The sequence below is a fragment of the Sitophilus oryzae genome, unplaced genomic scaffold (assembly GCF_002938485.1).
Source record: "Sitophilus oryzae breed Bouriz unplaced genomic scaffold, Soryzae_2.0 scaffold_1508_pilon_pilon, whole genome shotgun sequence".
In the NCBI taxonomy this organism is placed as follows: domain Eukaryota; kingdom Metazoa; phylum Arthropoda; class Insecta; order Coleoptera; family Curculionidae; genus Sitophilus; species Sitophilus oryzae.
The window spans coordinates 2,732,784-2,758,238 of NW_022146179.1; the positions used below are offsets into that span (position 1 = coordinate 2,732,784).

Genomic DNA, 25,455 nt, shown 5'->3' on the forward strand with positions numbered 1-25,455 from the left:
ATATGTTAAATCATACATATCGGGTTCTGCCTTGATCTTGGGTTCTTCTTGTTTTTTTTCCATCTCAAGTCGAATTTTCTGAATACAATGAAATTAAAGAAAAAAAATACTAGTTTCTGAAAAAAATCTAAATCAGCATAAATAACTTTCATTGTAATTATACCGTCTGATCGAAAAAAAATTGCGCCCAGTTGGCAGAAGTTGTCTCTGCAGTTGGCTTAGAAATAATGATCGATAACATTCCCTATATAAGTTTACTTATAAAATAACAGCAATCTTCATTTCCACGTCACCCTTGACGTTTTTTTATTGTATAGTATTTACACCTTCAGTAATTTTATATGTACCATACCATCGAAAAAAATTGCGTAAAAGGTGACTTGGTCGAACGGCAGTTCCTGCTATTTTAAGTTGTTTTGTTTAGGTGTATAGGTAAAACTATTTGTAAACTGTTATTTTTTTAAAATTTAATGTTTAATACTGTATTGTCAAATAATATATTTTCAATTAGTAAATGATCAGCCAGTAATACCTAATTCTTTTTTCAAAATAATTTTTATTCTAAAGACTAAAGATCGATTATAGACCGATTTGACGAAGACGATTTATTTATATTTCACTCAAATTTTTATAGTAGACAGAGAGCGCATGATACAGCTGCTGTTTCTTGTTCTTTTTGCCGTTTAGGGAATACCGTGAAATGTCATAAATAAAGGGTCGGCGAAATGCTGAATGTCAGCGGCTGTGTTCTCTGAAGGCGCCCAATGTTAATAAATATTTATTTTTTGGTCTAGAAATTATTAAAGTAAAAATTAGTGTCTCAATTATTCAAAAATCTAAAAATATTTGTGAAGTTAGGTTAGTTCAAAACATATATATTTCATACTAGAATATTCTTAACACAAGTAGGAAGTAGAAGTATGACATTTCCTTAAGTTCTTAAGGTTAATTTCTTAGTGTTAATGTTAAGCAGGATAAAGTTAGGACACAAAGTATGAACCCACCTAATCAACTCCTAATCAAATTAGAATATTTATACATTATACTTGGCATATTTTTAATTATTTCTAATATACCGGAAGACAAATTTTCAAGAGAGTCCAAAATACAAATTCAAATTTTTTAGATGCCAGTTGACTGTTTTTTTTACCAAGACCTTTACAATATGAAGGTTACGAGGCAAGTATAATTTTCAAAACATCAAAAACCTATTAAAAGGATAAAATATTAAGTACATTATGATGGAAAATAAAACGGCGGCAATTGGCTTGGGAATGCCGATCGATGACATTCTCCCAACTAAATGACGGCGATGACAACTGTGTGTGTAAAATGATCAATGTGGAATTGAAAAGAACTAAAAATATTTAAGTCGTGGAGTAGTAAAAAAATAAAAATTTAAATCACAAGTTTTTGGAAACTAAAATACAAAATAACAACCTACCTTACAGAAAGACTGATTTTTAACTCCTTATTCTATGAGTACTATATTGTGGAGGAAGAGCTATATGAGGACACCTACTTCATGTTCCACTATCTATAAATGCTACGAGCTTATATTTTTATATCCTATCGACAAAGTAGAAGTTACTACTGGTGTGTTAAGAATATAAAATTGTACCAAAAAAAAGTACGATTAATACTTCTTATCGTTAACAACGCTGGCCGCTAAATCAGCAAAATTAGCAGCAAAATCAACGCTGTTTTCCGTCAATAAAGAATGCAGCTGTGCATCGACTTCGTTGGACAAATCCGAAGGTAGGTTAGCGGCCATAGATGTCGTTATGGGATTCTTTATCGGGCTCTCCAAGTGCCCTAAAAGGCTGCTTAGAGAATAATCGGCCACTTCCGCGTTGATCCATTCACTTTCGCCTTCCTTTAGAAGCCTTGATGGGCTCGAGGGTACCTAAAATGGTAAAAAAGATTGACAACTATGGCGATACATATTTATTTATTGATTTATATTCAGTATTCTACACTCATGGACAAAATTATCGAATATTTTAAATTTTCAAATTTTTTTCATGAATATAAATTTTAATGTTACTAAATAATGAATAACATGCAACAAACAAGAAAGAACAATGTATTTTACACATTTTAAATAAGGAATATTAAATTATTATTGACAGTAAATCGTAAAAAAATAATGTTAAATTTATGAAAATGAAGGATACTTAGTTTCAATTTAAATGCTTCAGAAGTAAGTAAGTAAATGTTGATTATATTTTTACGACTTTTGAATGGAAAAATAGGGAATAGTTAATAACGAGTATTCCCACCTCGAGCTCTAATTACTGCTTGCATCCTTCTCGGCATGCTACTAATTAAAGTTTGAATATATTCTTGAGGAATTGCATTCCACTCGTGTTTGATCGCATATCGAAGCTCTTCTAGTGTATTTGGAACAGGATTTCTTCGTCGTATGCGACGTTTTAGCTCATCTCACAAATGCTCAATGGGATTTAAGTCTGGGCTATATGGTGGCCAATCTAATCTTTGAATCTGGACTACATCAAGATAATTAGTCACTATACCAGCTGCATGTGGTCCAGCATTATCGTGCATAAATAGGGATCTGTCGTATCCAATGAGGCCTACATATGGCAAAACATGATCTTGCAGGATATTTTCAATATACCAATACCTGGTCATTCGTCCAATAATTTCTATGAGTTCGGTGCGCCCCTCCCAATGAATGCCTCCCCAAACCATTATACCGCCACCTCCAGAACTAACAGTTTGTCTAAGGTTGCAGCTTCTGAATCGTTCCCCGACACTTCTATAGACATGATTTCGCCCATCTGGCTTCTATAATTGTATTCTACTCTCATCAGTGAATAGAACTTTTTTCCAGTCCTCAATATTCCACTGAATATGTGTTCTGGCAAATTGCAATCGACGAGTTTTGTGATTTTGGAGAAGACGTGGAACTTTGGCAGGTTGTCTTAGCTTTAAAGCCACTTCCTTTAATCTTCTTCTAACCGTTCTCGAACTAACATTAACTTGTCTTACATTTAGTAATTAGTAACGTTCTAATATAGGTTACTATATCCTAGAGTGATATCCCAAGGTCTGATAAGTATATATATATCCCAAGGTCTGATAAGTATAGCATGGCTTTGTCAAACAACTCAAACTGGCCCTGCTCCCAATGGGGCAGGTACATATAACGTGATCACAGGCTGCAGTGGCCCGTGTATACTGCAGTGTGCAAACGTTCACTATTCCTGCCGGCCTTTAAGGGTTTTAGGAGACCCGCCGGACTGTTCTGCGTTTGGATGGCCCTGTCAAGATTTTCTTGGCATGCTCCATTTCGGGACTGATATTCCAGTTTTGAAACGTCATGCCTATAATCACTTTAGTGAGCCGGTCTTTTGCGAGATTTTTTTGAACGTTAAATGTCGGTTCAGGATCAAGAATGACGTACCTGCACCTGGGCCCGAATTCTGGTACTTCGACATAAAAACGTTACTTCGCTTTCAAAGTGGCAAGCGAAAATAGCCGTCATCGTTCAGCAAAACGCTAAGCAATAGATTTTGGCATTCTCCTTGCCGTGCGAATCGTTTTCTGGATAGGCGTTGAGCACATATTGACAACAAGTTGGAGTAGATTGGAAAGTCCCCTTAAGGAAAATGTAAATATTGTTTGGCGCTATTTTTATGTCGCCCAATATTGTTTATTCAAATTTATTATTTTCTTTTAATTTTTTAAATAAAATACAGTGTGTTGTATAAAAGAAACTTTATTTTATATAACGACATGTATGAAATATCTATGAAACATTGGAAACCGACGTTATGCCACGATCCATGATGGTTTTTGCAGTTCACAGTTCACACAGCTTTTTAAATTTATAATACCACTTTTTCCCAATTATTACGAATTTGAGTTAATAAAATTTAAATTAAACACAAGATAGCAATAACTACTTTGAAAATGGGCGCTTTTATAAACACTTTTCGGTATTTTTTCAATGAGATTTTGAAAGTTTTTTTATAATTCTTTGATAAGAGAAAATTATTTCTGTTCTTGTTTACGATTGTTCTTAGCAACCGCTATAGCAGCGCCAGGTCCCGTGTACAACGTATGCACTCCAAAACAATTAAGTTTTGTCGGCAAGACGAGCATTCCAATCTAAATTTGTTTCCTTTATCTATGGGTATGGGTATGGGATAAAGGGTCCTAGGGTTTGAAGGGTCCTAGTTCTGTTTGACGATTCATTTGACACATTTGAATTTGATTTGAAATTTTGTGGATTTGTCACTCTTTAGTGAGCTTATGTTATTTATTCTACTACTGATTCTTTAAAGGTAGTAAATCGAGAAGGAATTGTAGCGGAACTTAAATTAACAGTGGTTGTGTAGCGTGCGGTAGATCTCGGTCAAAAATCGAGGGAAATAACGGAATAACTTTTTCGTTAGTAAGTTACTGTATGATATACATACGTGTAGTAAACCGATCATTTATGAAATTCACTTAAAATTAACTAATTATTTTTCTTGCATTTTTGCTTTTATTTACTACTTGTCAAAGAATTTAGATAGGTTAATTTGACTTAACTGCTTCAGTAGCGTATCGGATGTTTGTGTTAATAAATAATTATTATAACTTATTTATTTTTATTAGAATAATTGTATATTTTTACAACAATTTTAATAACCACCAACATTTATTGACGACGTAAAATAAAACAAATTATTGAGTCTACCCTACATCATATTTTTACACGTTTTGAATAAAATTGGAAAGACACTGATAAACCGGAATTTAAGTCGACCATTCTAGGACCCCGGCGCGGTCGATCTAATATTTTTGACATAATTTAAAAAAAATAAAGTGTTTTCGAATAGTTACATTTAAATATTTTAAATAGTTTTTTCGTTATTCTTTGTATTTTTTGCTTCAAACGACGGAAAGAGATAAACTTTCCGAAACGTTAAGAATTTTTTTTGTTTGTTAGGCAAATTTGTATATCAGTAAACCTAACTGCTGACAATTAGTATCCGTTGGGTTAACGCAGCAGTGTTTCTAAAAAATAACTATTTTATTTTGTAGATTTTCTTGCAGTGGCGAAATACCCATATAGAATTTTTTTGGAGAGATGAATCCGCCACATAGGTATAGACATTTTTTCTAACGGTGTGCTCACACCGGCTGCGGTGCTCCGCGCCGCGCTGCGCAAAACATTTTTTTAACATGTACTTTTGAAGTGTATTTTTTTTAACGCGCACAAAAGTATATGTTAAAAAAAAGAATTGCGCGGCACGGCGCAGCCGGTGTGAACGCAAGTTAAGATTTTTGATATGCTCCTTTCTTAATCTTTCTATTCAAAGGGTCGAACCAGAGTAAGTAAACCGACGAGTAGCCACTGTCCGATTTTCAATTTTCTTTGCGGCTGCGCGAAATAAGTAGGTTATCTGTCATATGAAGAAGCGAAGTTGCCACTGTTGCCATTTATCAGATATCTCTATATACTCTATTCAAGTATGCCTCAAGCAACGAATCACTTTTTTAATTATTTATTAGCTGTAAGATATTTTACACATTCAAATTTAGAAATAGGGATTAAACAAAACAAAAAAATATGTATAAAACTTTATAATTAATTCCACTTCAAATTATGAGCAGTGTATACCATGTTTCTAGGACCACTTCATAAGTTGACCAGTTAAATAAGTAGTCTATCTGTCAAACACGTCAAAAGAGGGAGAAAGAAAATTTGGTCCCACCACATCAAGAGCCGACGGTTTCTGTCGCTACTCGTCGATCCACTTACTCTGGTTGAACAGACACAGTTACAAAACAGTCTTACCGTGGATATGACACTATTCTCATCTTCCGGATTATCGATCACTTTCTGAATCTGGAGATCATCTTGAATGCTGATTTGAGATTCTGTAGTCGCTGCTGCAGGCGAAGGCTGTTGTGATATAATGTTCATCCTGACTATTTGATGCCCGCTCAGATTATTTGGCAAAAGTGGTAGCTGAAAGTAATACGGCATTAACATACTTTTAAAGAAATCGAGTTAAGGCATTACCTTTCTCTCAACTACAACCTGTTTTGATCTGAACCGCCTGCCTTTACGATTACAGAATATCGGTTTTAATTTCTGTATCGAATCTAGTTGCTGTTTCATGGTCGGTGTTTGTTGAGCTGGAAAACGAATAAATAAATGAGCCGTCAAGCTGCAAAACCCGCTTTATCGATTTTTTAAAAAAATGGCCTAATGACATATATTAATAGTGGGACCGTGAAATCTACATAAAGCGGCCCATACATTATCAAACAAATTGCGCAACAAAGCGATGCGCAACGTTGCGTTGCACAACTGATTTAGGGGTCCATACATTATCAAACAAGTTGCGCAACAAACGTTCCGTTGCACAACTGCCTCACCCATACACTTAGTAAAATTTTGATCAAACTTTTTATTAAAAGTTGTGCATTGTTTGAGAAACAATCAAGCCATCATTCATGATGTCAATGATACCAAAAAATGAAAAAGAAAAGAAAGAATTTGGATGAAAGAACTAAAAGAACTAAAACGTTGCACAACGAAGCGCAACACACACATACACTACACAACGCGCTGCGCAAACGCCTGTTGCACAAAAGAATTCAAATATCCTTGAAACTTATCAAACGATTGCGCAACGCATCAAAGGTTATCATACATTGGCAACTCGATGCGCAACAGCCTGTGTTGCGCAATTTGTTTGATAATGTATGGGCCGCTTAAACATAACCCCAAACTGCAGTAAAAGTCGCCTATTTCAATATAAAATTCACTACAAATTACGTTACTGCAGCAAAATCCCGTCTTATCCACTTATATTTGCTTTTTATTGTCATTATTGTTACAAATTCCGCTTTTTTTAATAAGTTTTTTTACACAAGTATAATATTACTACTGACATCTTTTCCAAACTTTACTTAATTTTAATAAAATAGTATATTTAATGAATCAAGTTAGGATGCAAATACCATATGATCAAAAAAAAAACGGGATCCGGTTGGCTACGAAATGACGATCAATGACATTTCGCATAAAAATTTACATATAAAATGACAGCGTTCTTCATTTCATAGCCAATAAGCATCATACAGCAACAAAACCCGCCTTATCCGAATTATTTTTGTTTTTTGTTTAAAAATTAAATAGGTATTCATTTTTATTTCTAGAAAAATCAGATACAAAACAATGATTCCATTCAATGGACACGTTTTTTCTAAATTAATAATAATAATAATAATAAACAACGCTTTATTGTACAAAAAGCCAAAATAGCTTCATCGACAAAGCATTTACAAAACAAACAAAAGCACAAAAAAAATATACAAATAATAAAAAATATCATACAATACAAATCAATTCAAAAAAATTTACGTCATTAAAATTACAAATAAAACATACATGGACATTGCAGAATACAGGCGTATCAATAAAATTTTACAAAATTAAAATTGTAAATGGATAAAATCATGTAAGAGTTATAAAAAATATTAAATATTATATACTAGACCTTTAACCAGTGTGTGAAGAATTTTAAAATTCAAAATTCGTCTACCGTAAAAAGTAGTTTACCCCGTATATAGGGCTCTCTCCAGTAAGTATGATTTCAGAGCTTTGCGAAATGCGGGAAAGAATGAAAGTGACTTTTGATATTCAAAGGCAGATGATTGTACATTTTTTTGGCATTGTACAGTATTGAGCCTTTAACTAGTTCTGAGCTCGGGGTTGGCAGATAAAGATCGTGTTCCATTGCATTCCTAAGTGGATAGTTGTGAGATGGCCTTTCCGGAATAGCAGATATATGCTTGCGGATTAAGCAGACGGATTCAAAAATGAATAAGGAAGAGTTAGTATTTGGAAATTTTTAAAGAAATTCTGGCAGGGAGTTCTACTGTTCAGTCCCAATAAATATCGAACTGCTCTCTTTTGACGTTTGAAAAGACGATGAAACCATGACCAACATGACAAACAGACCAGAGACATCGATTTGTGACGTCACCGCACTAGTCCGATTTTTGTATTGTGCCATATGGTACTGCATATAGGTTTTGCATAAATAATAGTATTTATTGATAGTTTTGCCAGATAAATATGAAAAATATTATACAGAAAGGTATTAAAAAATAACATTAACTTTTTATCGCGTTAAAGTAATTGAATAGCATTAAAATTTAGATCTAAAGCACGAATATTCATATGAAATAAACTACAGCATAAGATGAACAAAATAAAATCTAGATAATAAAAAACGTGTCCTAAAATTGCGTTAGCGAGTATTTAGCAACTAGTAATAATATACCTGTGATAAAAAGTTTCCAAATATAAAAAAATTTGAAAACTATACGTTTATCGACAAGTTAAGAAAATGTATTGTATATGATAACGGCAGAATACATTTTAAAGTTTAATTAAAAATAACTGTAAAAATTTGCCTAACATATTTAAAAAATGTGGATATCAGATAGAATTAACTATTAACATTAAGTAATTTGTAGTTCGATGTTCATCAAGTAACCATCTCCATAAATCGTAAATAAAAAGATAAAGATATCATTTTTTTATATAAAATACTGAAATAAAGTACAAATTCATTTAATTTCTTTAAAATATATTGCCATTTCATAATAATAATAATACTTTTCAATATTTATTTCATCCTGAATTTCCAAATCTTGTTTTCTTTCATCGGGACGTTTTTTCTTTATGGGAACATGCACAGAGGGTCCATAAAAGGGTTGATTTGGAAAAACTGTAGGCACAGCATGTTCTGTAGGTTTTGGACGTGACCTAGTTACAGTTACTATTGTTGGGAAAGAGAATGTAGACAGATCCTGAGGACTTATTATAATTGCTGCTACAAGGCACAGGCACAGAACAATGTCGCGGAATTTTTTATTTCACAAAGTAAAAATAAAGAAACGAAAACTGTTTTACATAAAAATACACGTCACTTACGTTGGTTTAACACTATACACTAACACTAACGCTGTTAATTATGTTTTTATATAAATTCCCGAACTTTTTCCTAGCCCGGACACACAGACACACACGCATCGCCGGTGTTACTATAATTTTTACCGAAAGTATGTTTTTTTTCGCAGGTACGATGTTATGAATCGGATCTAGATAGTTAACTATTCACTCAAAATTATTTAGTATAATTTTATTAGCATAGAAACGCGTAAAAAACACAGATTTGTTGCGAAACTAATGAAAACAATTGGTTTGTTTACGACTACTAATTTTGGACCACTTCGGTAGAACTGTCAAAACAGTCAGGCCTTGAATATGACGTTAGCCACGATCAAACCTTGTCGCGCAGCAAGTACCCCAGAAAGGAAGGGCATAACAAAGATGCGACTCAAAAAGGACCATTCTAGAGGTTGATAAGTTAAGTTAGTTGTTGCTTGATAAGTTAATCTTAGTTTCTTTGATAAAGCTTCGATGTGCAAGTCCCATTTTAACGAGTTGTCTACAACAAGTCCTAAGAATTTCACAGAGTCCACGACGTCAATAGTGGTGTTATTAAGTACAAAAGGTTATATAGTACTTTTATATGACAAAACTTTAGTTTTTGAAAGGTTGAGACATAGGAGATTAGAATCGCACCAAGATTTAATGGTGCGTAAGTCACTGGATATAGTATTATATAGTGCCGTAACATATGGGCCGCTCCAAGTGAAACTAGTATCGTCCGCAAAGAGGCAGATTTTACCGCTAATGTCTAGAATTGCAATGTCGTTGATAAACACCAGAAACAAAATAGGGCCAAGTACTGAACCCTGAGGGACACCACATTCTATAGGCTTACAAGAAGACATAGACGTATCAATCCTCACAAGCTGCCTTCTGTTGCCAAGATATGACTTAAGCCATTCGAGCGGCAATCCATGGTATTGCAATTTGTTAATTAAGATAGTATGATTTACACAGTCGAGAGCCTTAGAGAAAAAAGCTTCAAACATGTGCTAAAACAGTTTTTGCTTATTATTTCGAAACAACCTTTGTGGGATAATACGGGTTTTGCAACTTGATGCCTCAAATATCAAATTATATTTGAATTAAGGTCGAGACACACATGTCCGGGCCGCGTCAGGACCGAGATTCGACCACGTTTCTGTTGTTTCTTGTAGTGCCTGTATTTGGTGGTCTGTATTTGCGTCCGTAAAAGCTGTAAATATGTTTGCGAAATTTCGAAAAAGTGATTTGGAGATTTTTGCACTTTTTGCATTAGAGAAAGAAATAAAAGCGAGACAAACCGAGCTGGCAACTCTTACTTTTGGGTCGATATTTTTCCATGTGTGGAAGTAAATCGCATAGGGATCTTATTAAGTCGGAGTGGGAGAAATGCGACGGTGTGCTGTTGCGGCGTTGCCACATTTCTCCGGTACGCCTTTCCCCATCAAGTAAAGTAACATCACGATCGCAAACCGCTTATTTTTAAAAGACTTTTTTTCGAAAAGATAACTAGATAAAATTATTAGATACGTTTCTGAGCATCTGAAATGGAATCATAAGGATATCGTTAGGGTGTCCATTTTTTTATAACGAGAAAACGTCAGTAATCGCGATAATTTAAAAACTCAACTTTTTAACACATAACACGCGGTAACTCAAGGGCCACTTTAGATATGGAAACTTTTTTTATTTTGAAGTTCGGATCTTTTATAAGATATTTAAATAAAGAAAACTTTGATAGTTTTAGACATTATTTCGTGATAAAATATAAAAAATTGTGGAAGGTATCATCACAGATTAGGTATACTATATGTATACAGATAAAAATCTTGTCCCTAATTTGTGGTACGAAAATTGTTTTTTATGACTATGAGCAAACGAGTAAAATTTCCTGTGCGCAAAAATAAACTCGCGTTTAAACAGCGTAATATCTGAGCCGGTCAGGCGCTGTGCACAATTTTAGAGGCCATAAGTGACGATAAATTTATAATCTGTGGTATCATATACGATTTGAAGTTGAACTCTAACCTTCAATAACTTTCAAACAAGTTGATTAAATGAAAACTCATATTAGACCTTTTTTGAAGACCATTCAATTTACTACAATATGTATTGATTTTAACAATACGCTGATTTGTTAGAACGTAATAGAATTAAAAAAAAAAAGAATTTGTTTCCCTATGTTATTTAAATGGGAAATAGAAAATAACGATGAGGCACCTCTTAATACCGTATGATCGAATAAAAACGGCGTCAGCGATGGCTATGAAATGAAGATCGTTGTCATTTTATATGTAAAATTATATTGGAAATGTCATTGATCGTCATTTCCAAGCCAACTGGACGCCGTTTTTTTTCGATCATACGGTATTAATATTAAAAGCTCAAACTTTACCAGAACTTTTTTTTTCATTATCCTGAACGATATTTTCACGGTAGGTAACTAAAAAGAAAAAAAAATATATTTTTTTGGTGCACCCTAGTGGTCCTGCTGCAGATGCATAAGAAAATATATTTTTACATATATTATACAGGGTGTGCGTGGATAATTATACAGAATGAAGTCCCGAAATATCGATCGACGATTGACATTTAGATTAACGACGATTAGTAGATAGTCGTTCTTGGTTGTATTATTTAAGTTGTGAATTGTAGCTTTTGATTAATTAATAAGTTCCTGCAGAATACATACTTGACATTATGTTTACTTACTTCTGTCCTTAGGTTGGACGTATACTGGTTTACTGGCAAACCCTGTGTTTTGGCTTTTTGACGGCAACAAATTCTCTGGAATGTTAGTTTCGAGAATAGATCCTCTTTTTCCCCTTGAAAAACTGCCAGTTGGCCCATTTTTGATGACCATTCTTCCATCGCATATGTGACCACATTGGCACTACAAAAATGGAATTTAGAAATATAGAGTATATAGTTATGCCCAGAGACATCTAACTAAAGGGAAGACACAACACGCCATTCATAAATTTAAGTCAACTATCAAGTTGTTGCACTTAGATATGTATACCATTTTATATAGAGTTGAAAAAACATTTTTTTTTTAATTTTAAACTAAACATGCATTTTTAAGTTTTATAGCAATTTTTATTGTTTGCCCTGGTTGTACATGTTTAACAGGGTTTTAAAATGTTTATATTTGTATAAATTCATTATGCTCTGTTCAGATAAAAAATATGACTTTGAGAGAATAAAACCAAAAAATTACAACAGTATTTCCTTATAACCATCACAACAATCATAATATTCATTTCCTGGACAGTTTGTCTACTTTTACTATGTTTTTAAAATATCTTACTTTCATAACATTGTTCCTATGTTGTAGCTTTACTATAGAGAGCAGTTTTGTTAAAGCTGTTGTTAAATTTTTCTTCTTATTTTCTAAGGTTTCTTGATATGTTTCCTTCCATTTATCAAGAAAGTGTTCTAGTAATTAAAATTAAAAAGAAAACATTAACTTTTGCTATCCAAAAATTATGTATATTATACTACCTTCAGACGTAACTGGTTTTTCTGTTGCTGTTTTTGCCTCAGTATCCCAACTGTATTCCAAAACTAAGGTCGAATCAGATCCATACATTAGGTATAATTCTCCTATTGTAAGACTACAACTGTTTTTTTCAGTCCACCCTTTTCTTATATTTTCAATTTTTTCTTGCTGTTCTTTATTTATAACTTCTGATTTCAATTCACTCTAAAAAAAAAGAAAAAATAAAAAAAAAACTTTACTTAATTTGGATCTGTTCTACAAATACTTACCTTAATTTCTTCTTTTAGTTCAGATTTGGTAGGCTCATCAGTTTCACTAGTTTCAGAAGTTTGTCTATCTAGTCTTTGTTGCAACAAAACAATACTAGTTATAGCATCATCAACCACATCAGCCAAAGTCACATCTGGATCAGCTTCATTACAACTATTTGCCTAAAATATACAAATTAAAAATTAGTTTTTTTTTCTAAAATATAACACTCTCTGTTTACTTCAGTCTCTTCATTTTTTATTTCACACTTAAAATCAGGCTTGACATCCTGTAATGGAACATCTATTTTTTGTTCTGTCTCTACTTTCTGCTTTTTCTTCTTGGACATAATTTTAATCTCACTAAATGTATCCAAACCAATACGTCTTTCGTATGCTGTTAAACATATAGTTTGTCTGAAAGATAATTTCTTTAAGTGGATTATTTAATAAAAGGTGGTACTTCGAACCTTGTTAAATAATCACTTAAATTAATCAGTGGCAAATCAATTTTAGATTCAGGTGGAGGACTTAACCTTAATGCTGGTGATAACAATGCTAAATTGTCTACAATTTCTTGCTGGGATGGTACACAGTCATTTGTAACTGGATTTGATGATACAATTGATTTTTCATATTCTATTACATCTCTGGTTTTCCACCTAATGAAAGTTAGTTAAAAAAAAATCTAAACTATTCAAAACTGATAAAGATATAAAACTCCTTTTTTACCTTTTACTTAAACATTGAATTAATGCATTTAGCCTTTTTTGTAAAGGCAATGTAGTTTTAAGTCTTGGATTTTGTGCCATAGATTGAATTCTTACAAAGGATGTCATATCTTTAGGCCTTAATTCCACTATGACTCTGTTTGGTAGTTTTACATCTTCATAATTTTCATCCAACTGGCTGATTTTTATTAAAGCTCTACACATTGGAGACTTTATTCTGATGGTTTTTCCTAATAAAATTTATTGTAGAGTATTATAATAATATGAATTAAAATTAAATATTCCTACCCTTTGACCTAATTACTGTGGCCCCTCTATAAATAAGTTCAGTTAATTTCAGACAGGCCTTGTCACTAATAGATCCCAATTTTTTATGAAGCTCTCCATAATTTATAATGCCATACAGTTCCTGAACAACCTTTTTAACGCTATCAGAAAATTTCACATGTTTTGAGACTTCATGAAATGTTCTGTTGTAGAACTGTCTTACTAGAATATAAATATAATATATTTATGTAGTAAGAAGTCTATGTTTTATTACCATGATCTTTTGTCTTAATTTGCTCATCTGTAGCACCTCTCTTTTTGAGTTTGGTATTAATATATTGAAGGATGTTCTCAAAATCTTTGCCATATTCATTCACAGCCTCAAAAAACATTAATTTATCTTCATAACTCCAATTAGTTCTTACTATTTTCTTGATATCAGCTTTTACCTCATCTTTCTTAGGCTTTGTGTCACTCACCTAAATTAAATTATGAAATACTTCAAGAACTAATTTATTGTGACTTACAATGGTAGAATCTAGCTTGGTTTTTTTGATGACCCTGGTACTAGATCTGATTTGAGGTCCTTTAATTTCAGGATCAGGTGGTTTTTCAACAGGGGAACTATTTGAATGGGACGGCTCTGCATTTGGAGAAAGAACAGCAACACTTGCTTCACCACTTATGCAACCGGATGGGCAGTCTAATGTAGATTTTTCATCATTCTATTTGGAATAAATAAAAATAATCATTTGTGTATCAATTGTACCTTAATATATTGTATCTCTTTTATACTAAAGCAAAAAGAATAGTGTCAACAGATGTAATATAATTATATAAAAATGAATGCATACATATTTAAACATTTAACAAACTATTTAACATTGTCAAATACAATATATAATATGTGTGTAGGACATTCAAAGCGTTAATATATAATTTTTACACAAGAAAGGTAAACCATATAATGCCCTTTTCAGTTATAAAATATTAAAGAAATGTACCTTTTTATCAAGTTCTTGCTCCAGCTTCATTTTCTTAAAAACTCTAGCACTGGATCTGATTTGCATTCCTTTATCATCTTTATCTAAGGCATTAGTTGTTATAGAACCTAGGAGCGGCCCTTCCGGAAGACTGTTTGTCAAATTATCGCAAATTTTCTTAGAATTTTCCTCAATAGGAGAATCAACATCCATTCTAAAATGGTAGACTTGATCGCGTATTCCCAGGACAAAATTACCTTATTTTGATAAAATTTCGCTTAATTCCTTATGAAAACCACACCATTATGATTCCGAATTAAAGAATCGTCACCCACCAGCATCTGAAAATTTAAAACACTTTAGAAAATAGAAAATTTTATACACTACTTTAATTGTTTTCTAGAACTTTTGTAGGATTTACGATTTGTATTTGGATTATTTTTACTGAAAATTGAACATTTGAACTACTTGTCAGGATGATGATTTATGCGCCATCTAACGATGAGAGGAGTAAGTATAAATTTTTAATAATTAATGTTAAAATAAGTTGTTGAATTACTGGATATTATAAAGACAGTGTGCTTTTAAATTGAAAATTGATAATTTTTTAATATATTAAAATCACTATATTATGTTAGAGCAATTCATATTACAAAAAATATTACAACATTTTAGAACGTAAGATTTCGATTATATTAATCGTTGACGTCGAGTGCCCTCTAAGTAAGGTTTCTATATATCTCTTATTTGTTTCTTACACTTTTTGTATAGGTGGCACTAGTAGCGCAAATAGTCTTTATTTTAAAATTTTATTCAAAATTAAATATAATTTTTGTGGAGAATGTATAAAATAAAATACCAGATTTATTTAATAAAAATTTCTTTTACTAACTAGTAACTATTTTAACCAAAACATTTAGATGACTCTGAGGTGTTTTAAGATATTTATTATATCTACAGGCGAGCTGAGTTTTATGTCGGAAATTTCTCAACATATATAGTTCCATGCGCAAATTTGTTTTTTACTTTTAAGAGATTTAGAAGTAAATTGAGATTTTTACTCTATAATTGTATATGAATTAAGTATTTAGATAAAATATATATTGACTTTGTAAATTATAAAAAAACTTAAGTGGCTATATATAATATTTTAAGTATTATAATTTTAAGGAGAAAAATACCGTATGATAGAAAAAACAGTTGGCTTAGAACTGAAGATCGATGGAATTTCCTATAATATATAAAATGACAACGATCTTTATTTCTATAGTCATATATCTGACGCTGTCTTTTTCGATCAAATTGTAGGTATGTGATCGTCATAGCTCTTCCCCTAGGGGATGTAAGACCTTGGCGTTGGTGGGGAAGTACCTGGTCAGGTGCTGGGGGGAATCCCTCTAGCGCCTGGCTTGGTCTAACAAGCATCTCATGCACTCATCATCTTGTCCCTGGCCTGTAGTGTCGTGGCCAGGGAATTGCACCAAGACATATAACGATGCCGGACGAGGCTACCCCTGTCCGTCATACCAGGCACCCTCTACTGACTGTGGTCATGACTCGCGGGTAGAGGGTGTGGGGAGGTCTTGGCATAACCGCCTGGACCAAGAGGAGACAACCTTACCAAAAACCTAAATCCTATATACGATGGCGGAACCAGGTCAAAGGAATGCGTGGCTAGATAGAGGACTAGCCATTACTGGCCTCAACCTTGGGGCATCAGGGAGCACTCCATTGCATTTACCCCTTACTTCTACATGCGTGGGGCTCTGTAGAAGTGGACCGACTATCCCTAGCTAGCGACTCGTGGAACACTATGAGATCTAGCATTAAAAACACCACAAGTGAAGCTGTGGGGAAGTGACACTGGGAACATTACAAATGAAAGTTCCAAGGGACCAAATCCAAAGGAAACTACAAGAGGGGCGGCTGACACTTGCTTGGGATCATCCTCCACAAGTGGCAGACAAGCTACCACTTTCTCCAGCAAGGGTCGGGAGCATACCTCTAGACCCAATAAGTGACACAAGCTACCGTTTCGTTTACCCGGCCTGGGTCAACCAGGCGGGCTAGACGACCCTCTGAGAGTAGGTCTCCGACTGCTCCACGAAGGACTTGCTCCAGAGGAAGCAAAAGCGAAAATACTCCTCCGAAAAGAGGAGAGTAAAGAAACCAAGAAACAACCTGACTCATATCCATCAAAGGGCAAGAGAGGGAGCGAGAACCTCTCACCTCTTCTCCGACAGGGAGAGAAAAAAGCCAGGATGGAAAGCCGTCCAACACCAGGACGTATTACCAGCTTTGCCGATATTGCTGGACAGGTGAAAATGGCGGTGTTGCCAAAGGATTTCCTTGAGCTTGCTCTGACCACCGATCAGCAAACCTCTCTAGAAGAGGCTATACTGGACGAAGTAGTGGCGATCGGATCGCAACACAACGATCTACAAAATGTGGATCAGCTGCGTTTTGCGGGAATACACTTTCGGGTAGGCATGATCCTCATAGATTGTGTATCTCAAGAATCGGCGAATTGGTTGGTGGAAATCGCACCTTTGCTTAAAAATTGGGCCGGAACTCTTTGCAGTGAAGGGAGAAAACATCCCTAAAGGGGCGGCTATCACGGTTTTCTGCTGAGGAGCAAGGGGAAAGACACCACCTACCTGTTGAGTCTTATCCAGGGTCAGAACTTCAATGTAAGGACATCGAGTTGGTGAGTTATCAAGTCGAGGGAGGAGGGTCATGGACATGTCCTCACAATAGGAATTGACCTCAAATCCAAGGAGGCAATAGAGAAAGAGGGACATATCCTCTATTATAGATACGGGACAACACCGGTATCAGGTCTAAGGAGAGGCCAAATTAAAGAGGTGGAGAAAATGGAGACAGATCCTCCAGCCTCCACCCAACAGGTTCCTCAGCCGGAGGCAAGTTCCTGGATTGTGAAGAGCGACACGGAGGGCCAAACTCCAACCGTGGAAGGGTGTGTACCCTCGGAGGAAGAACTGTTGTCAGATTTCTTAGCAACCTTAGCAACTGCTATAGCAGCGCTAGATCGCGTACAACGGTCGCGACCGAAAACAATTAGATATATATTTTGACGGGCTTTCCAATCTAAATTTGTGATCGTATACATATGTGGCATAAAACTATATAGAGAATTGGAAAAAAATACATACCATATTCCATTCTGGAAGGCTCTCTTCTACTCCGTTTTGCTAATAACGCACTTTTGAGCGAAGCAAATCCGATATACCGAAGCGCTGAGAAAATATAAGTGCATGACAAATCTGAAATCAAATCTTTTAACATTTTCCTTTGCTCTATACATGCGAATATGCATTTGTATTTACCGTGCAATTTACTTTTCGATCCAAAACGCCATATTGAATTAGGGCTTATATGTATAGGTTTGTTACATTTAATATTTAAAACTAAAACCTTTGAAAAGTAAATAATAAATATATAAATAGTAAATATTAATAAACATAATTAGAAACCTAATAATTCGTGTCTATTATAGCGGGTGTTTTTCACAAGTGGCTCAACCTTATAATTTTTTTTTAGTTATATCCAAATAGAATGGCATACCATAAATGTCAACTTTTGACATTTTTAAAAAATAGTATTATAAATTTCCCCCTTTATTTTTTTTAACTGAAACTGTCAAAATTTGATACATGATATGTCCATAGATAAAAGAAAATAATCTACTATTAAGATAGATATGAAACTTAATAGTAAAATTTTGGGTCAAAGCGCCCCTCCGTGTTTTTAGTGGAGACTACGTTTAACCCAGCGCCTTCGCCTTTTCTGTTGTAAATGTTTTTTATGTTTATATTTGAATTCAAAGAATTTATTTTTAAAGTTACACTGATATATTAGTATATCAGAGTAACTTGAATAAAACATAAGAATATATATATTTTACAATTTATTGTTTTATTTATTTTACAGAGTTTCATGTAAATGATCGTAAGTCGACTGGCTGTCTAATGAATAGACCGAGATTTATAGATCTTAAAGCGAACGAAAAAAAATCAAACAACGAATACATACCATATATTTTTCTTTTATCTAAGATACATACCTTATCGTCTTTTAGAAACACGTACATTTTTGCAGTTTTGTTAGTTTCTTTGCAAGATGCAACCACAGATGCAACACAACAAGAAAACACCATTTTTAAAGTTAATAAATAATAAAGCTATTTCTGACTATGATATTTAAAATTTAGATAGACAGAAAATTAAAAAACAAATGAGAATTTGCAAACGCAGGCCCAAATTCAATAAAAATCAAAATTTTTCCTGCGAAAATCAGGCTTTTTTCACTGAAAAGGTATTTTTTGATTTATCAGCAGTCATTGTCAAGTTGACAATATACAGGGTGTTTTCGAATTAGTCTAAAAAAATTATGGTGTGATTCCTCATGTGTTCTTAAAACAATTTTTATATTATAACCATTGGGTCTCAAGTACTTCCTTTCTGATCTACAGGGTGTTAAAAATTAAAAAATCGATTTTTTGCTTAACATAAATGATACACCACTGCTTTTTTAAAGAAAATATATTTTTTCTTGACTGGCCATCCTTTTTCAAAAAATTGATTTTTGCGTTTTTCTTGTTCATCAAACGGTTTTCGAGAAAAAATAAATATACTTATTAAGAGCCCGCCTTAATTCGTTTTCTAACGATTTTTTATTTTTTAGATTAATTAGGAAACACCCTGTATATGCATATCACAGGCAACCAAATAAACTAGTAACCTCTAAAAATTATTTTTCCTACCACTAGCGACATACCGTGTTTTTAGTGTGTACTAAATTATTTTATCAAAATATCACCATATAAGTTTCCAGGCAGTTGATATGTCGTTGTATTCAGAATGTCATTTTCTATCAAATAAAATAAAAAATGCCGATAGTACTATTTCAAAATCAAATAAGTTGTAGTCATTTCCGGTGAAACAGGAAAGTGACCGTTTAAGTGATTGTTTTCGGTCACTTCTTGTTTCACCGGAAATAACTATAACTTTTTATTTTTAAATGGCACTCTCTGTATTTTTTACTTTTCTCGATATAAAATGACACTCCGAATAAAATGGCATATCATATGTAAACTTTTGACATTTTTGCATATGGTTTATTTGAAATTGTAGCATGCGGTTCATAACAACAATTTTACTCGAAATACCAAGGCTGTTGTGTTATCGAATTATTCATAAATAAATGCTTTTTTCAAATATGCTAATGAGCCACCCTCGTTCCATTTGAAAAAATCGAGATATGATTAAAAATACGATTTGAGCATCTTTTAACCGGCTAGGACAAGACACTAAAAACATTCGACGACCAAATCAATTTTTCTAAGGCTCCGTGATTAAAAATTAGGGTTTTTAATATAGCTCTGGCATTCTAGATTGAAATTTAAAATACGATTTTTTTAAAGAGAATGTTAAAAATTGACATGATATGTCATTCTATTCAGAGTGTCATTTTCTATCGACCAAAGTAAAAACATACGGGGGTGTCATTTAGAAATGAAAAGTCATTTCCGGTAAAACAGGAAGTGACCGAAAACAATTGAATACGTTAATGAATTCTCATTTATGTCATATACATTTATGTCTGTTCCATATACCTTTTCACAGAACTAATTATGGAATGTATCTGCGCTTACAAGATTTTGTGTAGAGGCTAATCAGATTATTGATAAAGATTGTGATATCAACTTCTTCTGTGATAATATAAATAGTTTCAAGAATAAAGTAAAGGCGGTGGTTTTGTAGTAATTTATTGTAAAGTTTCTGTTGTGATGGATTTTATTCTAGTTGTAATTATAATTATTGTTGTATGTACATTTAAATGGTTTGTCCGTAAATATATTATTTTATTTATTTATTTATTTTTATTTATATACTAACATACCATATCTCGTTTTTTTTATCTGAAAAAATAAAAAAGTTATAGGGGGTGAGCCGATTATATATGGCGTCATAAAAACGGCGTTAGCGATGGCTATGAAATGAAGATTGCTGTCTTTTTATATGTAAAATTATATGGGAAATGTCATTGATCGTCATTTTCAAGCCAACCGGGCGTCGTTTTTTCGATCATATATATACTTTGGCTATAAAATCAACAGTTCCTATGTTTCCAACGGCTATGCACCACCCGGTATGCAGCTGCATTTTTATTTAAGTATTTCCTTATATTAAATTTCTCATTCTAATAGTGAATCCCGGGATACCAGGATTGTAGGGTCTAATCCCAGGATTTCAAAACGGGATCCCGATCCCCGAAAATTGGAAACCCTAGTTATAAGTACCAATAAAAATTTATATTGAATCATTTGCGTCAAAAACCCTTTAAATGCCTTCTATCTATATTCATATATCTAATATAATATTCAACTAAATCAGTTCAAAACGTGAATAAAAGGCGACAATATTGAACTTTGTCAATATAATCAAATACGTCATGTGTAAAACACAGTTCGAGATAGTGTCGATTTATTAATTCAATATTACATTGCTAATTGAGAATGGGTAAATAATAGGTGCTGTACGCGTTGAAATAATGAAATACAGAAACCTAATTACAGCAATTACCTAATTGCAAATTAAAAGGAATATTTAACAAATCGATTTTTGAAATTTAACTGAAATTTTATTTTAACAGTCGTTTATTTTTACACGATTTTTTTTAGCAGAAAAAATGATACTTTTTGTGGAGAGGTTGTATGTTTATGGACGAGCGTTACAGTTGAGGCACAAAACGTACACTTTTAAGCTTCATTCAGAACCTCGAAATTAGTGAAATAAATTATTGGTTTCAGATAGGTTAAGTATATGGTTTGTTCCTCTAAGTTTAATGTAAGCATTCAAGTTTCATCCAGAACCTTGCAATTAGTGGAATAAATTAGTGGCTTCAATTACACTTTATACTTTTTAGTTTACGATCATTCACAATGTTTAAAAAACACAATAAAAATTAGAGAAAGCCTAATATTTAGCTTATAAAACAATCAACTTTGATTTCTAACCACAATCTCTCTTGACAGTAGATAATCAAAGGCCAAAATGACATTTCTCGCAAATTTTGATATATAGTTAGTGGAGTTAAAAGTTTGTCAACTTTTTCTACTAATTGAAAATGTCTACCACTAATTTTGACGTTCTGAATGCTTACATTGAAATTAAAAACAAACTTCTACGCTAATTGAAACCACTATAATTTATTCCACTAATTGCGAGGTTCCGAATGAAGCTTCAGAATAATAAAAACACTAAATCACCACAATACACCAAAACACTTTTACTTTTACATTGGACGCGCGTTTCGCTAACCATGTTAGCATCATCAGCAGATGATTATAAACTCAGTTTATCATCAGCATTTATAATCATCAGCAGATGATTATAAACTCAGTTTATAATCATCTGCTGAATGCTAACATGGTTAGCGAAACGCGCGTCCAGTGTAAAAGTAAAAGTGTTTTGGTGTATTGTGGTGATTTAGTGTTTTTATTTTGCTGTGTAACACCAAAGGTTCCAACCCTCAACTGTAAGTTTCAGAATGTCAAAATTAGTGGTAGTAATAGTAGTGGTCAATTAGTGGAAAAAGTTTACAAACTTTTAACTTTTGCCGCTAATAATTATACTCCAAAATTTGCGAGCAATATCATTTTGGACTTTTATTGTAATCCGTCTAAAGTAATCCGTGGATCTCACACATTTTCTGGAATTTTTGCAGTAGGTACTGAAATAAAAAGTTTAAAATAAAAAGAAAATATTGCTAAAGGTTTGAATTAGATGCTTTCTTTTAACATTTGGCAGGATAAATTCAGTTTGACTCTGTATAGTAATAAATATTTGTTCAATTATTAGGATACCTGTTTTAATAGTAAACAGTCCATTGTTAAAACATTATACCTATTAGCAAACTGCTAAAACTCCGGTTTACTTTTCAAACTAACTATGTTTATTTATGGATTCCCTTAAAGCCCCGTCTACACACAACTTTACACCTGTCAAGTAAAACGGAGTAAAAACTAGCATATGCACTCAAAGTTTTGCCTGCGGTTTTATCAATAATTATAGCATTGCATGTAGAGAAGTTGAGAAGATAAAAACACGACAAGGTAATTGTGAAAACAGTAGTTATAAACATTATACAGGATGTCCCAATATTTCTTGGACATAGAACTACTACATATTTTTGGAATGAAAATAAGTTCACTAGATAAAATTTACTACTCCACAAAAGTGCTTCGTTTGTCCGTTAGCTTTAATATTCGACCTTCACAAAAATCAAGAAAAGGTACGAGAAGGGTTGAAAACTACTCCTACCCCTACATAAAATTTAGTTTAAAATATTTTCCAACACCACCTACGCCACGACTGATTTTTTTTCGTAAATTCCTCGTAGTATATTTGCTACACTTTTTATCTCTCGTTAAAACATGCCACATCGCATAGTTTTTAAGAAAAAAACGTCACTTTTTTCCAAAGCAGACTTACTAAATGTACAGAGAGTTCAAATATTCCATAGAAATAGATAGTATAAGAACTACGTATTTTTGGAATTGGAAAAATAAGTTAATTTGTCACAATTTACCTCTATATAAAAGTGCTTGGTTTGTTAATTATTAATTTATAATTTATGAAGCTTGTTGTCAAATACAAAGAATTATTACTATTAGCTATTATAAAATTCACATGTTGCGAAATCGATCAAATAATATTAAATGTGTGAAATACATTTTGATTTATTATTGTGCTATATAAAAATTCCTTAATTTTTGACAAAAACTGTGATGTCACAAAGAAAGTGACGAATACTGGTACAGTGCCGATTACTGGTACACTTAGTACACTTACCTTAATATGCAGCCTAGACAAAACGATTGATTTGTTGTAGTGATGGGCATTACGATTCTTTTTTGTGAAACGAATCACACGATTCAATTTCTCATATTGAATCGCCTCCTACGATTCGTTCATTTGAGCGAATCACATGCACAATTTACGTTTCATAGAAACAAGAATCGTAACTGGCACTACCGGCCATTGAACATTTTACAAATAATATTAAATGATCAATCCAATTCATATACCGTGCTGGCTGTTACTGTTACTTTACTGTTACGTGTGGAAGTAAATCGCATAGGGATCTTATTAAGTCGGAGTGAGAGAAATGCGACGGTGTGCTGTTGCGGCGTTGCCGGTACGCCTTTCCCTATCAAGTAAAGTAAAATCACATTATTTTTAAACCTTTTATTGGGAAAGATAACTACATAAAATCATTAAATATGTTTCTGACCATCTGAAATCGAATTATAAGGATATCATTAGGGTGTCTATTTTTTTTATAACGAGAAAACGTCAGTAATCGCGATAATTTAAAAACTTAACTTTTTAACACATAACACGCCATAATAACTTATGAACCACTTTAGATATTGAAACTTTTTTTTATTTTGAAGATCGGATCTTTTACAATATGTTTAAATAAAAAAAAATCGATAAGGTTGATTTTCCATAAAAACATTTTAAACAACCCATCCATTTACTTTTAGTGCATAGCAATTTTCAGAAATCGTGTAACTTTTTTATTTATAAAAATTTTCACATATTGTTTGCGAAGAAAATATAGCAGAAATATTAAGAAAATTTTTGAAAAAACTACAATAAATTTATTTCTAATAGATTTCGAGTTATCGATTTTTGAATTCAGAGTTCTAATAGCGCGACCACTGTCGAACACCAACTCAATTCCACTTATTATTACTAAAAATGCAAGTGTTTCTAACTTGCACTTGAACATTTTCAAGATATAGGGAAAATTATAACGACTCGTTAATAAATAAACAAATAAAGTATCACGAGACGTAATTAAATCGTGAAGCTGAACGCACGATGTACACCTTTCCCTAGAACTTTAGGTACTGACAGACGTACTGATTGGGTCGACCGGTGGACTGCGACAAATCTGCTATATCCCCTTCCACGTCTCTTAGCAATGTGCGCAGTTTCTCGGTTTATTTCATACGTTTGGCAACGTGTTTACTGTTCTCTCTTTGTTCGGTACATTATAAAACGCATTGTACTCTTCTTACATACGGAAATCTCGACCCAAGACTAACCTTTGCCAGCCCTTAGTATACTATTTATTAAAGACTTCTTAATATCAATTTAATATTTTTAGAGCCGTATTTTAATTCCGATTTAATAATCATAAAATAAATAGTATATAATACCGCATGATCTAAAAAAAATGGCTTCCAGTTGGCTTGGAAATGAACATCGATGACGTTGCCCATATAATTTTACATATAAAATGACGATTTTCATGTTATAACCATCGCTGACACCATTTTTTTTCTAACATATTAAGCAGAAGCCAACAATATTTATATGGAGTTGCATAAAAACACGATTTCGTCTTTTAGTCCGACATTTAATGGTTTATAGTCGGTAATATTATTAACAAAAATATTAACGTAAAAATTAAATACTTTATAGATACTCCCGTATTAGGCACAATATAAATAATTTTTTTTCTTGTAAATAACATTCTTATCGTTTGCATTTTATGCCCTTGATGTTTGTTTAGCTCTTTTATTCAAGTCTAAATATTGGTGCCTGACTATATGCCTATATCACCGCCGCGCCGTAGAAACGAACGATCGCATTGTGATCCGATTCAATTCTCACGGTTCTTTTTTACGGCTCATCGTTCAAATCTTATA

The 25,455-nt window shown here is 33.0% G+C and overlaps 1 protein-coding gene across 2 annotated transcripts; it reads right to left on the minus strand.

Moving 5' to 3' along the window:
* Positions 1 to 1,164: 1,164 nt before the first annotated feature.
* Positions 1,165 to 15,134, minus strand: LOC115878410 (protein cramped). 2 transcript variants are annotated; one of them, XR_004049518.1, is made up of 15 exons: positions 14,730 to 15,134; positions 14,253 to 14,450; positions 14,000 to 14,204; positions 13,747 to 13,947; positions 13,460 to 13,688; positions 13,198 to 13,389; positions 12,970 to 13,144; positions 12,749 to 12,910; positions 12,482 to 12,683; positions 12,288 to 12,415; positions 11,690 to 11,870; positions 6,044 to 6,159; positions 5,816 to 5,989; positions 1,445 to 1,906; positions 1,165 to 1,357 (listed from the first exon to the last, which is right to left on the minus strand). XR_004049518.1 is itself a non-coding variant. In XM_030894923.1 (14 exons), the coding sequence occupies exons 1-14, from the start codon at positions 14,919 to 14,921 to the stop codon at positions 1,637 to 1,639; spliced, it is 2,625 nt and encodes an 874-aa protein (XP_030750783.1). In that variant the 5' UTR covers positions 14,922 to 15,134; the 3' UTR covers positions 1,165 to 1,636. The 2 variants fall into 2 exon arrangements, 1 of the variants encoding a protein (XP_030750783.1); XM_030894923.1 differs by having other exon boundaries at positions 1,165 to 1,906.
* Between the last annotated feature and the right edge of the window lie 10,321 nt (positions 15,135 to 25,455).